At 38.9% G+C, this 16,449-nt stretch overlaps 1 protein-coding gene across 1 annotated transcript; it reads right to left on the reverse strand.

The window, feature by feature from the left end:
• Positions 1 to 5,485: 5,485 nt before the first annotated feature.
• On the reverse strand, positions 5,486 to 12,259 carry LOC149593863 (uncharacterized). Its single transcript, XM_089861643.1, has one exon. It carries the CDS (start codon positions 12,257 to 12,259, stop codon positions 5,486 to 5,488), a length of 6,774 nt encoding a protein of 2,257 aa, XP_089717769.1.
• Positions 12,260 to 16,449: the final 4,190 nt, after the last annotated feature.

Below are 16,449 nucleotides of genomic sequence, written 5' to 3' on the forward strand. Positions count from 1 at the left end.
AAGGCTCCAGCTATGTAGAACATTTTACATGTAAAAAATGCCATAATCTTTGAAATCCCAATCCTTCTTGAAATCGTTAAAGAGTTTATAATTTAAAAATGACCACTACTATGGTATCTATGGTCAATAACCCCTTCTCAATGTCTCGAAACCATCTTTAGAAGAGGGCGGTTAAGTCAAAATTTGAAACAAGAAAGGCTACGGAAACTTTTTTAAACACACACTTTCAAACTACTTGATTTATTAAAGAATTTCTTAAAGGTAAAGTAAAGAAAAAAGTTTTTTTATAACAACTGATGTCAAACAGTCGAAGGATAAAAGCCTTATTATAACTTTGAAAACAATAAAACTCGATACTACTTTTGAAAGAACCAAAAATTTACACTATTTTTGAAAATAAAATAACAAAATAGTAAAATAGCGAAGTTAATTTTTATTAAGTAATTCGCCATGATTTTCTTCTGCTATCAAACGTTTTTCTTCTTCGTCAACTTTACACGCTTCATCCTTTTCATCAACGTTACACGCTTCATCTTTTTCACTCAACTTAGAGGTTTCATCTGTACATTTAATTTTCTTTCTTTCTGGTGAAAACATTTCTCCTGGCAAATTCTTCATGTCATCATCATATTCCGAATCGTCCACTAAAATTTCTTCTTCGGTAGCACTTTTTGGAGAGCAGAATTGTGGACATTTAGACACGGTTGCCGAACTTTGAGAGATGCTTGAGGGGCTTTTAGAAAAGCTCGAATTTTGAGAAGACCATGTTCTGAATATTTGATTTGATTTAGTACTAATATACCAACAATTTTCTCACGGTAAGCGTCTTATTATACTTCATTTTAACCATATTTCAATTGTACCATGCAAATAAACGCTAAAAATATTATTCCAAATTTAGCATCCAAATAAGGCGAAATTTTTCCTATATTTAGCAAGCAAATGACCCAAAATTATTCCAATATTTAGCAAGTAAATAAGGCTAAGTTATACAAACTTTAAAATTTCAATAAATGAAGCAAAATTATTTTAAATTTTGCATGTGAATAAACCAAAGAAAATTATTTAAAATTTTACATGCGAATAAACGAAGCAAAAGTCTTTCAAATTTACCGTGCTTATAATCAAATCGAAATTATTAAAAATTTAACTAGCGAATAAAAAAAAGCAAAATTACCTCTCAACATTTAAAGTAAAAAATCGATTTTTCTTGACATGAAAAGACTTCACAGCTCCGCGCAAGTCTTTACTAAAATTCCACGCTTGGTACTGAGCGTTTATAGCGGACACAAAATCAAAGTAAGCAGTTCCTAAACCAACTTGCCGAAAAACTTTCACTAGTAAATTCGCGTTAACTCCGTTAAGATAGGCGAAAGCCATTATTTTTATTATTTGGTCGGACGACTCTCTGTGTTTTAAGAACAATAGTCTTTTAATGTCCTCGGGCCATTTGTACTTTGGTCCCACAATCTCCTCCATTTTCACCATTGGGTTTTTGCATTTCGGGGGTGAACTCATATTTAGAGACAACAACGGACTTCCTACTTTTGCAACGACTTTTTTTGATTCTAATGGGGAAGATAGAAACTGGTAGAATAGCGTCAGATTGTCGGGACTATGAAGGGGCGCCGGATTGTCCTAAGGGCTTTCAACCCTTTCAGTGGGGTCCTCTTTTGTGCCCGTGCAGAGCGCCCCAAAGTCTACAAGTTACCCCTCTCCTTTTTTATTTTCACAAAGCAACTTAGCAAGCAGTGGTACTCTTACTCTTTGACATACCTGTCACATTAACGTATAATTGGGTTTTGGTGGTTTTGTCAAATGAATAGACTGTATCTATATAACTGTATAGACACGTAGGCCCATGCATGCTTAAAGCCAGGTAGCCAGAGCTAGGTAATCTGGAGCCGTCCAAAAGGTCATGAGACAACGCGACGCCAGGGTTAAAAAGAGTCCTGGCATTGAAAGGTCATGAGACAACGCGACTCCAGGGTTACAAAGCCCTCGCATTGACGTCTTTGGTCAATTTTAAAAATGGTCTACAGTAACTTCCTTTGTATAAGGTGTTCATGGATGATTCCAGATTCCGGGGTGATATTTGTAAAGGTTTAAAATAAGATTCTTAGTTGACCTGGCGTTGAATTTTCTCATTGCTCTGAAATGGCTAATCCATGGCATGAAATGCTGACATTGCTAGGAACGGATGATTTTCCGGAAAAAATTTTAGCTTTGTTTTGGGGCCCACCAAGGTCTATGTTTTTTGAAGACATTTACGATGTCATTATAAAAGTAGCGGCTTTCGGGTATGTTAACGATGTACCAGAACAACTGCTGCCGGATATATTGCGACAAACGGGATTCCCCTTGTATTTTGAAAAAATTCAAACCACTATATTTGCGTTGTATGCAGAATGGCGAATAAATGACGATCTAAGAGGCAATATTTACGCATATAATGTAGAGCGACGTAGGATGGAAAACCTGAATCATGAACCGTAAGTAAAAATGATTTAGCTTGAGATAATTACATAAAATAACACAAAGCTTAAAGAATCTTTTCTTCAGGATTTGATTTTCTTAAACGATTTGTTTGAAGAGGACTCAATTTTTACTCTTTTTTTTATTTGGTGATTAGAATAATATTAATAAAAATAAGGTCAAAAACTCGACCAATATGGCTCAATGATTTCAAAAGTTGTTTATTTAATAGTTTAAAATATAAAAATATGCAAAAATTTCAAATGAAAAAAGACACGAAATTAGAACATGAATTAGTTTTAGTATTTGCAATATTTCAAATGAAAAAAGATACGAAATTAGTACATGAGTTCGTTTTAGTATTTGGAATGTTTCAAATGAAAAAAGATACGGAATTAGTACATGAATTAGTTTAGTGTTTTGAAGGAATTATTTATTTGAAGAAGTCCAGCAACTTATTGAGCAGGTCTTTGTTGTCACAGCTGCTTTCATTTGCTTCGCTTCTTTGTTGCCGCCTTTCTCTTCGAACAGGCCTGTAGCGGGGTCGTCGATTGGTTAGGTTGAAATTTGGGCAATTTCGAATCAAATGGTTTGTTGACTGGCAACGATAGCAATGTCTTCGTGGACGTGACTGTGGTTGAGGTTCTGGTTCACATGATGGTCTGGGTTGATGCTGAGGCTGAGATGGGGATTGTTGTTGAGGCTGAGGCTGAGATGGGAGTTGTTGTTGTTGTTGTTGAGGCTGAGGCTGAGATGGGGGTTGTTGTTGTTGTTTTTGAGGCTGAGGCTGAGATGGGGGTTGTTGTTGTTGTTTTTGAGGCTGAGGCTGAGATGGGGGTTGTTGTTGTTGTTGTTGTTGTTGAGGCTGAGGCTGAGATGGGGGTTGTTGTTGTTGTTGTTGAGGCTGAGATGGGGGTTGTTGTTGTTGAGGCTGAGGCACAGATGGGGGTTGTTGTTGGTGAGGCTCTTCCTCTAGTAACTGCTTTTCCAAGTGATCAGATATTTCATCAACTTCAGATTTTTCATCAACTGATAACATTTCATCATCTGGTGAAACATATAATATACAAATATACATAATATACAAATAAATCATAGTCATACAAATTAATTTACATACATATAATATACAAATAAATCATAGTCATACAAATTAATTTACATACATATAATATACAAATAAATCATAGTCATACAAATTAATTTATGTAAATCATATTTTCAAAAATTCTATTCTTAAATACTTATGAAATTTGGAAATAATGTAAACAGTAATAAGGAATTTTTTTTTTAAATATTAAAAAGTGCTATATCATACCTGTACTTTGCAAAGACATTTTCTCCGCTAACGTTTGTGAATGGAAACCCTGGAATAAGGAGTAACAACGCGAAAGAGCTCCTAGTCTCGCGTACGATCGTGATAACTGATATGCCTAGTCATGCGTTCTTTGCAAGAACGACGCGAAAGAGAGGGAATTGAAAGTAATGTAGGCGAAACTGGGGGGGATAGCACCTCGACGCGCCAGTACCCCAAAAATAAATAAGTTGTTCATCCTGCCTCGAAGCTACATCTCCAGGCCTCGCGTAGGATCATGACTCCTATCTCCGTTTCTCTCTTGCTTTCCTCCGATAAATTTCCCCTCTATCTCAAGAAGCATCTTTAGGTCCAGGCTTAAATGAATAATAAGAAATGTGATTCGATTTTTATATTAATATCGACTTTGTTAAAAGCATTTCTTCATATTTCCTACATAATTTTGTTTCAATTTCTTCACTTTTTTCACCAATTTCTTTCTGCTTTTTTCTCTTTGTCTAATTTTTTCCAATTACTTCCTATACTTGAAGGATCCGATAAGTTTCCTATAAATCGTAGATAATAATTTATAATTTTGAGTGGTCACACAAATTTTTTTAAATGTATATGTTATTTCCATCTGAATGATCTCGGTCATCTAAGCACTCTCCAAAGGCCGAGAAAACATAGTAAATTTGAATAAATTCAGTTTATACAAAGAATTTATTCAAATGGAAATGTTCCCTCCCTCTGAGTGATCTTATACACTCTCCAAAGGCCGAGAAAACATAGTCAATTTGAATAAATTCAGTTTAAATAATTTATTCAAATGGAAATGTTCCCTCCCTCTGAGTGATCTTATACACTCTCCAAAGGCCGAGAAAACATAGTCAATTTGAATAAATTCAGTTTAAATAATTTATTCAAATGGAAATGTTCCCTCCCTCTGAGTGATCTTATACACTCTCCAAAGGCCGAGAAAACATAGTCAATTTGAATAAATTCAGTTTAAATAATTTATTCAAATGGAAATGTTCCCTCCCTCTGAGTGATCTTATACACTCTCCAAAGGCCGAGAAAACATAGTCAATTTGAATAAATTCAGTTTAAATAATTTATTCAAATGGAAATGTTCCCTCCCTCTGAGTGATCTTATACACTCTCCAAAGGCCGAGAAAACATAGTCAATTTGAATAAATTCAGTTTAAATAATTTATTCAAATGGAAATGTTCCCTCCCTCTGAGTGATCTTATACACTCTCCAAAGGCCGAGAAAACATAGTCAATTTGAATAAATTCAGTTTAAATAATTTATTCAAATGGAAATGTTCCCTCCCTCTGAGTGATCTTATACACTCTCCAAAGGCCGAGAAAACATAGTCAATTTGAATAAATTCAGTTTAAATAATTTATTCAAATGGAAATGTTCCCTCCCTCTGAGTGATCTTATACACTCTCCAAAGGCCGAGAAAACATAGTCAATTTGAATAAATTCAGTTTAAATAATTTATTCAAATGGAAATGTTCCCTCCCTCTGAGTGATCCTATACACTCTCCAAAGGCCGAAAAACATAGTCAATTTGAATAAATTCAGTTAATATAAAGTATTTATTCAAATGGAAATGTTATCTCCCTCTGAGTGATCTCGACCTAGTTTTTCGAAGGTCATTTCTGATTCAATTACAGGTTTCCCACGCACTGTCTAAGGCTGCCGCCTTAAGCCTTTTCAAAAATGCAAACGGATTTGTGAAATGAATAGGTAGATTCTCTATAATCAGCCCTATATCTCTGGATTAACAACGGGTTTCCAAAAGCCAAGTCAAGTTGACTCCCTTTATTGGTTGAAACCTTGCTCTTTAATCCTGGCATAAGTTCAATTTGCCAAGGCAAAAAGAACTTTGTCAATGCCTGTTTCCTTAGTAAAAAGTCAACATTAAAATCTCCAACGACCAAAGTAGGTACGGTCGGATCGTATTTTTTAGAAAATAGCATAGTCAAATCATCTAACACCAGTTTCAAGCTGGCTTGAGGGTATTTGTACAACAGTACTATCGCTATTTTCTCTCCTCCCAATTTACAATCGAGCCAAATCCGTTCAAGACGGGCTATGGGCGATGGCTGCCCATTTGGAAGCCGACCATGAGTGACTTTACAATCCAAAACCTGTTCAGTCACTTTACTATTTCCATAAATCGTCGATCCATAAGATCTTCTTTCGGGAGCGTTCTCGGGCAAGAAAATTCCTCCAAAATTCTCGAATTGAGCTATGCTTAAATCATCTTGCTCTTTCGCTCGAATTTCCACAAACAAAAGCAAGTCAGCACTGACAATGAAATCATCACGTCTGACATCCTGCAAATGACCCCTTAAAGACTCGGGGTTATGGAAAAACATAACTGGTCGTGAGAGCAATGTGGGCACAAAGAGCTGCGCTTCTCTTTCCATTCTCTCCATTTCTATTTTGACAACGTCATTGTCCTTTGGAGGTTCGGGTGCTACAAAATCACCATCGATATAAAGCCCCTGAGCGGAAGTGGCTCGGCTACAAGCAACGTACAACATTGACCTTTGCATTTTTCGGTTTTTGTTGGTATGAACCACCACGCATTTGTAGGTATCACCCTGACTCTTATGAATGGTTATTGCTTCTGCCACTTGTAAGGGAAATTGTTTCCTAGACACAGTGACGTTTTTATTCGAGTGTCGAAGCGTGAATGACCTCACCGTCTTTACAAGGGGAGTCCACGAAGGCTCGGCCTTAGAAGCGACAATCAAAGCGGCACTTTTAGCTCTAATATCTTTACCCACCCTTTCGTGGTCAAAGGAAATCCAGACTCTAATAGGAACACGAACCCCATCTGGACGCACTCCGTAGTCAATTTGACGTATTCTACCAGTGGCTCCATTAACAATTCCATCTTGAATGTCAATGTTGTTGGTAACCATATACCGAGCACTGATTTGCAAGCGAATATTTTCACTCAATCCGTAAGTGGAACTGGGCTTCAGTTGTTTCGCTCTATCCAGGATATTTTTTCGCACAAGCGCTTGAAAGTCTCCTTTCACGTTATCGAAAGCCAAAGAATCGCAAAATTCAGTATTGAACTGATTGAGACGTAGCTCATTGAAATCTGCAGCGCCTTTGTTCGTAGCATACAGATGTATGGCGTCGAGAGGAGGGTCGCCTTTTACATTCACCTGCTGTTTCTTGATTAGTGAAACGTCACTGACTTCCATTTTTCCTATTGCCATTCGATTCAGAGCCATGGCGAATTCCTTGTCTTCCTTCTGACGCATGATCTCATTCAAGAAAAAAACCTTAAATTCTTTCCATTGCGGATTATTATCTAGCAATCCAGCATAAGGGGTGTCACGAGCTTTAGGAATTTGAAACGCGTAACTATCGCCTACTGGTTTCAGTTGGTTAAAATCGCCAACAACCAAAACTGAAAGTCCACCGAATGATTCTTGTGACCCCATAACCTCTTGGCACCTAGAATTGACCTTCGTGAGTATCCCTACTCCTGCCATTGAAATCTCGTCAATAATTATCAGTTTAAGATCCTTCCAGGCAACCCTAATTTTGTTCAGAGTTTCTGATTCCATTCTCGACATGGGCCCTCCGTATTGGCTAACTGGAAGCGAGAAAGCCGTATGCAAAGTGGTTCCACCAATGTTAAAACCGGCTTTTCCCGTGAAAGCGCACTTCAAGACAATAATGTTGGAGTTGTCAGCCCCAGGTTGTTTGTGGAAGTACCTAGTGACGCCCTCGCAAACGGCGTTAATGAGAACGCTTTTACCTACTCCGGCTCCTCCAGTGACAAATAGGCGGAGATACTGGTCGGGCTTAGTTTTAAAATGCCCAAGAATGTAGCCAAATACTTCTCTCTGCTTTACGTTTAGACCCTGTACCATTTTGGCATATTCACTGTCCTCTACTATACGAACAGTTTGCACGACTGTGTAATCTGGGACACGGCAATCGGGGATTTCCCGTCCGATGTCTGCCGTAGCATCTCGTACGCAAGCCAGAACGGCGAATTCTGGGTCATCCATCGTGTATTGGCGATCTCTTTCATCTTGATGCTCCAGTATTGGTTGCACATTAGTCAAATCTACTTGAGCTTCACTATCGAGGAATTCTACCCTCGCTCTTTCAAAGTCGGCTTCACCAGTTTCATTTACAAATTCTTTTCTTTTCCGCGAAATCAGTTCCAGATTTGCTTCGTAGACTTCTTTGAAATCTTTTTCCAAAACATCTGTGGCCTCGTCGCGCCAAGGTTGGAACAAAAGAATTTGCTCTCTGTAGAAATCCAATGTATCTTTCTCGATACTGTAATTCCTGTATCGGAGGACTTTAGCCTGTGTACGTTTGCGTACAAACCCGTGGCCATGCTTCAAAGCGATCCAAACCGAAGCTACATTAGATTCGGGCTCGCTATCAGCTCGTTCATCCTCGTTTAGACTTGAAACTTGCCGACCTCGGCCTTTTTTCTTATTGAATTCATACCAAGCTGAAAATTCAGCCAAACAGACTGATTCCATATCATCTGGCCTTAAAGGGTAACGATCAATTAGGCCTTCCGAAAAAATATCTGTACTATCTTCTGGCAAATCATCAAGCTGACTCTTTGGCTTGAGAATATGAACTCGTTTCTCTGGCATATTTGTGTTGATAAAGACGGTAGCTCTACTAGACTTAGACACGGTTATCTGCAGGCATAAGTACGCCGCTTCTTGGGCGGAAATTTCATGACCAGTGAGAAACTTGTTGGCGATAACTTTAAGCCTTTCTTTAACAGTAGAGCCCGCCTGCCTAGCGGCTCTCATAGCTTCCATAAGTAATTGGGAAATGCCACGCTGTGATTTTCCAATGTAAGCGATGACGTACATAATGCACGCGTAAGCATCGAGAACAAATTGAATGTCCATATTGGCTCTCCATAATCTAAGAATGTCTTTGTTGTAGGCGTTCACTCTTACTTCCAGAGGAGATCTCTTCAGGAGAATGGTTTTTCTCTTAAGATTTAACGTAACGCAATCAATATAGACCCGTTCCGACATTTGAAGAGGCCGCAAAAACTCTTCAAATGTTTTAGGAGAATTTTCAGTCGTCAGAGCCGCTATGGCTTTCTCCACTTTCTTATATTCCAATGCGATATGTTGACCGTACTCCTCTGTCCAATTTCTTAAAATAGGATCGTGTACATATGTTCTCGGCATTGGAGGCCAGGGAATTCCAAAACGACAAATCGTTTCTTCTCCCCGTTTCACCTTGCACGTTCTTGTGTGTTTGTGCGTTTGAAGAGGAACCAGGTTGACCAAATCTTCATTTTCTGATTTGGCGCAAGAAATGAAGCGCTCAACAAAAGTCTCGACTTCTTCAGTGTTTGAACCATCCGGTTTTAATTTTGGAGCGCCGGAAACCCAAATTACACTGTGCACATGAGGCGACCCACGATGTTGAAACTCAACTCGATAATAATAGTCCACCACTAGCCCCAGAGGTCCAACCTTGCTCCTGAGGTACTTTAATAATGCTTGAAATCTATAATCAAAATATCTCGCGCATGTAATTGGGTCCTCCTGAATCAACTTGGCTTTATCTTTGAAAGCCATAGCTTCAATGTCTTGGTTATTCGTTATCCTTTTTCCAGCAGTTACCAACAACGCATTTATTAACTCAGGCCATCGGGTTTCGGCCGCGCTTACAGTCAGGAAAAACGTTGGAATTCCGAGTTGTCTGACCATGGCCAGAAGGTCCCTCGATTTTCGTTGCCAAAATGCGGGAGAGTTGCGAAGGGGCTCCAGTATTCTGAAACCATCGTCATGGTGAAGTAGCGATTCAATTCCACCTTCCAACCTCAGTGTCCCCGCTGTTAGTCCACGGCCGTCAGAAGACTTAGTTTTGCGTAAACAAATTTGAATTGCTTGACTGACTTTCATGGTTTCAATCTTTAACCATTTAAAAAATAGATTGGTGACGTCGCTAGCGCACCTTCTGTCTGAAGACAGCAATTCCCATTTTACAATATCTTGATAGCTGCATTTGACCTTAATGTCCCTTTTCTGCCCTCCATAAATTCGAGGAAAGGACAGTTCTTCGCAATCTTCATCGTATAGCAAAGACACGGGACGGCTACCTTCTCCTGGTGCAAAGGTTATAGTGATATTAGTGTCCAATAAATCATCAGCTGATAATAGCAACGAATCTCTGGCTCCACAATTGACGCTTTCTTCTTCCTTTTCCTCAACCCATTCTTCGTCACTATCAATTACCTGTACATTGACACTCTTGCCCACTTGCCCATCACCTTCGATTGAGGGAGTCTCGTTCACTTGTGCGGCTTCACTTAGAGCAATATTTCTGTCGATTTCGTCTACGACGAAATCAACCGTTTCTTGCACCAACGTGTTCATGAGGTCCTCCGAAAGAGTGATGCAATGTTTCTTATAAAGTGGTGCTTGCAGCAAAGCCTTAAGCGCGGCTAAAATAAGCTTAGGGCGCACAGTTTCAAACAAAAATGGGTTATTATACTGCATGCGACGCATTAATTTCACTTGTATTGTATGTGTGTTGTCAGGCAGCCTTGGTAAAACGGAACAGGACGTGTCCACGTTACAAGGAACATTAACAACGGTGCCCTTTAACCCTTTTTGCGAATCACAGCCAAGAGATCGTATTTGAATGAAGGGAATTCTAGGGCTAACAAGCCGTTGCTCGAGATTAGATAACCCTGTAATAATCTCATTTACGACTGGGAAAAAAAAGCCATTAACGGCGCTGTATTTTGGAACCAGCCCCTTAGATACGGCTGCATGACAAGGCATGCACAATTCCACTAAGGGAGTTAAAACACTGGTAATTAATCCGACGCGTGCCTGAAAAGTTTCTAAACTTATTGAGGTCGAACTGTTCTTAAAACAAAGTCTAGAACATATTTCGCACTTGTGTGTAGGTACGTCTTTAATCGATTCAGAATATAAAAATTCTTGATATAACGGGTCATCCTTTTTAATAGCCCTCCTAAAGCAGGTAGCGAAATTTTCATTCTGACGAAATTCATGGTCATCCCTTCGTTCCGCCATATTGGCCCTTTCCTTTTCCCGAAATTTAGGGTCTTCCCTTCGTTTCGCCATATCGTCCTCCTCCCTTTCCCGAAATTCAGGGTCTTCCCTTCTCTCCACCATGCTGGCCCTCTCCTTCTCGCGAAATTCAGGGTCTTCCCTTCTCTCCACCATGCTGGCCCTCTCCTTCTCGCGAAATTCAGGGTCTTCCCTTCTCTCCACCATGCTGGCCCTCTCCTTCTCGCGAAATTCAGGGTCTTCCCTTCTCTCCACCATGCTGGCCCTCTCCTTCTCGCGAAATTCAGGGTCTTCCCTTCTCTCCACCATGCTGGCCCTCTCCTTCTCGCGAAATTCAGGGTCTTCCCTTCTCTCCACCATGCTGGCCCTCTCCTTCTCGCGAAATTCAGGGTCTTCCCTTCTCTCCACCATGCTGGCCCTCTCCTTCTCGCGAAATTCAGGGTCTTCCCTTCTCTCCACCATGCTGGCCCTCTCCTTCTCGCGAAATTCAGGGTCTTCCCTTCTCTCCACCATGCTGGCCCTCTCCTTCTCGCGAAATTCAGGGTCTTCCCTTCGCTCCGCCATGGTGGCCCTCTCCTTCTCGCGAAATTCAGGGTTTTCCCTTCTCTCCACCATGCTGGCCCTCTCCTTCTCGCGAAATTCAGCGTCTTCCCTTCGCTCCGCCACACGGGCCCTCTCCTTTTCCCGAAATTCAGGGTCTTCCCTTTGCTTCGCCATACGGGCCCTCTCCTTTTCCCGAAATTCAGGGTCTTCCATTTGCTCCGCCATACGGGCCCTCTCCTTTTCCCGAAATTCAGGGTCTTTCCTTCGCTCCGCTACCTTAGCTCTCTTCTTTTCAAGAAATAGAGGTTCTTCCCTTCGTTCAGCTATATAAGCTGCATACCTTTTTCTATTTCCTTCCTCTTGCCTTCTTTCAATTTTGTGGGCTTTCTCTTTTTCCCGGAAATCGGGTTCTACCCTTCGCTCCGCCATACAAATTCTAGTCCTCTCTCTATTTTTTGCACTTCGCTCCGCCATACAAATTCTAGTCCTCTCTCTATTTTTTGCATTTTGCCCTCCCTCGATATTCGTTCTAGTACTTTCTCGATTTTTGGGGTCTTGCCCTCCCTCAGCTTTGGCAATTGTCTCTTTTTCTCGCTTAATTTTATATAATTCTCTGCGTCTGGCATTTAACTTAGCTTTAACCTCTGGGTTCACAATTTTTTTGGCTCCTAGGCCTTGCCCTCCCTCGGCTTCGGCAATTATCTCTTTTCCGCGCTTAATTTTATATAGTTCTCTGCGCCTAGCATTTAATTTTGCTCGAACCTCAGGATCCACAGTATCTCTCCCCTTTTTATCACTAGCTTTCTCGTCCATACTACTCTCACCATCATCTACATCGTCCCTTTTTTTGCGACCAGACATTTTTCTTTATGAGTTATCACAAAGAACTATTTTCGAATATGGGATATATAACAAATGAAAAAGTTAAACATCCTACTTGAAATCTTCAAAGATTAACCAAATACTGTGCCAGTCTTTCACTTTAAAAGGTAGAAAAACTTTACGGTGTAACTTAACTCTCGTTTTTATACACAAAAATACTCAGTGACTGAAAAATGTACACCTCTGCATTGAAATTTCAGTCCAGAAATGAAGAGGATTTAGAGACAGGCAGCAAAGGGAAAACGTCCAACATAAAAAACCGGAATTGGTTAAAGGGAGGGTGAAATAGAAAAGCACGTGATTTATTTTATCGATTATTCTACATATTATAAGACCAGGCGTAACCTCCTGCCTTCTTGTTAAGAAACTTCTCAGGGCACGCTCCATGCCGAACGAAATTGATCGCGAGATTTGATAAAATTTGCGCGCAACGTGATAATCGTGGCGCGAGATGCATAATTAGTGGAAAAAACCGATAAAAAAATCACTTGTTTTCCACTTCACCCTCCCTTTAACATACCAACGGAAGCAAACCTTATCTCCCTTCAGATAAGCCCCGACTTTCTTTATAATTTTTTCTGGCGAAAAGCTAACGAAAACAAAAGATATATAGTACTGTCAGCCCATGTTAACTTGTCAAAAGAACTTGTCAAAAGCCCTAATACAGGCAGAGAAGGGAGTGTAATCCCATATTAACTTGCCAAAAGCCGTAATACAGGTAGAGGCAGTCTAGGCAGAGCGGAGCCTCGGGCAGTCCGGGCCGGTGCCTGCTAGTCCTGAGCTAGGAGACATTCGATGGATGGGTAAAAATGTTTTTCCCAATATATGCAGCTCGTTGAAGGCGGGAAAAATCAAAAACAAGCTATGCCATTTTTCCATTTAGTTTTAAAAAAATTTAGAGGTTATTAATGGTTATTTTAAGTATTAAAATTCACAACTTTCATTTTAATGAATTTTGGTGGGGTATTTAAGACTTCCCCAAAGATAAAGATACAAGTTCAGAAGTATCCGACCCCAAAGATACAAGTTCAGAAGTATCCGACCCCAAAGATACAAGTTCAGAAGTATCCGACCCCAAAGATACAAGTTCAGAAGTATCCGACCCCAAAGATACAAGTTCAGAAGTATCCGACCCCAAAGATACAAGTTCAGAAGTATCCGACCCCAAAGATACAAGTTCAGAAGTATCCGACCCCAAAGATACAAGTTCAGAAGTATCCGACCCCAAAGGTACAAGTTCAGAAGTATCCGACCCCAAAGGTACAAGTTCAGAAGTATCCGACCCCAAAGATACAAGTTCAGAAGTATCCGACCCCAAAGGTACAAGTTCAGAAGTATCCGACCCCAAAGATACAAGTTCAGAAGTATTCGACCCCAAAGATACAAGTTCAGAAGTATTCGACCCCAAAGATACAAGTTCAGAAGTATCCGACCCCAAAGATACAAGTTCAGAAGTATCCGACCCCAAAGGTACAAGTTCAGAAGTATCCGACCCCAAAGGTACAAGTTCAGAAGTATCCGACCCCAAAGGTACAAGTTCAGAAGTATCCGACCCCAAAGATACAAGTTCAGAAGTATTCGACCCCAAAGATACAAGTTCAGAAGTATTCGACCCCAAAGATACAAGTTCATTATAGTGATTACCCATTTTAGTACCCTCGAATTACCTTTAGCAATGCTAAAATGATCAAACGCATTACGCTCATTTAACACTATGTTAGCTCTATCTAAACCCACATTTGTATTAACCGCCAAAACGTTCCAGTCAATCATAACATAGATGGCGATAGCTACCGAACGAGAACGAAACGGGGAAAATCGTTATCTATTTAATTAGCACATAAATAAAAAAATAAAATAAATATAAAAACCCCAAACATACAAATTCATAAGTATCCGACCCCACAGATTAAGAGGTACCCCACCCCACAACACCCCGACATTTTAGAGATAAAAATAAATAATAAAAAACTCGGGGTTTCTATCAAGTCTCTATGGTTGAGTGGGTAGAATGTTTGCCCACTACGCCGGCGACCCGGGTTCGATTCCCGGCTGCGATCCGAAAAAATTTTTAATTAAAATTAAATCTCTAACCGAGCCCAGTTACCCCTAAGGGTGGGCTGTGGTAATGTGGAGTTCCTTTTAAGCCAAAAAATAACGATAACGAAAGCGAAAAACCCCGGCCACATGTACTACTACTACTACTACTACTACTACTACTACGGCTCGGGTCAAACTAAGAGCCTCATCTACGATGTGGCTAAAAACTTAAAATACATATACTTAATGGCAGTGTGTAGCCATATTTGATCTATTTGTTTATTTATTTTTTATTTATATATTTATTCCTGATTTTGATTGATTTATTTAAAGAAAAACAATAAATCGTTTTAAACGAAGTAAAAAAGTCATGCTTTACGAAACATATTAAACTATATTTATGTATTTGCAAAACTTTATTTTAATTTTAATTTATATTTTTTATGGTTATTCTCTTTTAATGTTCTTTATTTCATTTTGATGTCCAATTGACGTTAATCTTAAGAAATTTAAGGAGGGCAATAAGTCGCTTGAAGACTTGGTCCCTCCTCATGAGCTTTTGTACTAAACTATGCCAAATAAACTTTGAAACTTTGAAATTCAATATTACTTCCCAAAATCAATATGGTTATCAAAATGGTCTTAGCACAAATGATCCTCTCTATGAAATAACAGATATTCTAACAACATCTCTAGAAAGTAAGAAAAACGTGTTAGCGATATTCCTAGACTTGGCAAAGGCCTTTGATACCATCTCCCATACCCATTGATACAAAAATTAGAAAAAATAGGTATCAGGGGCCTACCCCTAGAATTATTTAATAGATATCTAGAAAATCGAAAACAAATAGTTCGCCTTAATAATGTTACTAGTAACTCCTCCAGGGTATCCTATGGCGTGCCCTAGGGAACAATACTGGGACCAATACTTTTTTTGATATATATCAATGATTTCTGCAATTCCAATATAGCAGACCATCTATTCTCATTTGCGGATGACACGGTAATGATTTTCGTTGATGATAACTGGGAATCCACATATATATATTACCTTGTTACATCAACTAAATATCTTGGATTATATATAGATCAACATCTCAAGTGGGACATTCATGTAAAATCAATGACGAGATAATTACGATATATATATCGTATACTATCCTAACTTTGAGTAAATTCTTACAGTTTGAAACACTACGTATGGTATACTTCGCGTTAGTGCAATCAGTCATTAACTATGGTATAATTGCCTGGGGAAACACACACTATTATATCTTACGCCCGCTTATTGACTTGTTAAATAAAATTTTACGTTTATCCCTACATAAACCATTTGGCTATCCGACAAAATTACTGTATAAAGAATACAAAACTATGACACTTTCTCAATTATATGCTTATGCAGCGCTTGTATATGGCTTTAAATACTTATATCACCAACCTCTCAGACATAATTGAAATACAAGATTTATAGCTTCAAATAATTTAAACTTACCAAAAAAACATACAACTCTGGGACAAAATCACGCGTCATATGTTGCTATAAAATTGTTCAATGATCTAGATTTTAAAATTAAATTATAATTGATATCAATCTCTTTAAAAGAAAAATCAAAAACTGGCTTGAAAGTAAAGAAAATTTAGAACTTCTTATGAAATTATAAAAAAAAAGAAAAAAAAATGTGTATGTATGTATGTGTATATATATATATATATATATATATATGTGTATATGTGTGTATATATATGTATATATGTTTATTTATTGTATGCATCCTTTGCTACTGCTCGCAAGAAAATTTTAAATTGTTACCTCGTCGTCCACGCACAAGTTATACTTATGTGGACGGCGAAAATCTTCCTACTATAATCAAAGTCAAATCGAAATGTATAATTATAAAGGTTGAAATAAAATCCTGGATATATATATATATTTACATGTAAGTATGGAAAGCCTTTTCCCACCTGGCAGACGATTCGATACGGGGGCTTGCTTTCCAAATTACATAGACATCGTGAACACCTTCTATTGACCAGTATGTTCATGGATTTAGTTTTTTGGAAAACCAAATTTTGAAATTAGTTACTGCCAGGGCTTATTTCGGATTGTGTTGAATTTCTACGAATAA

Source organism: Phalangium opilio, unplaced genomic scaffold (genome assembly GCF_054372755.1).
Source record: "Phalangium opilio isolate 3A_F unplaced genomic scaffold, DU_Popi_V2 ptg000483l_1, whole genome shotgun sequence".
Taxonomy (NCBI): domain Eukaryota; kingdom Metazoa; phylum Arthropoda; class Arachnida; order Opiliones; family Phalangiidae; genus Phalangium; species Phalangium opilio.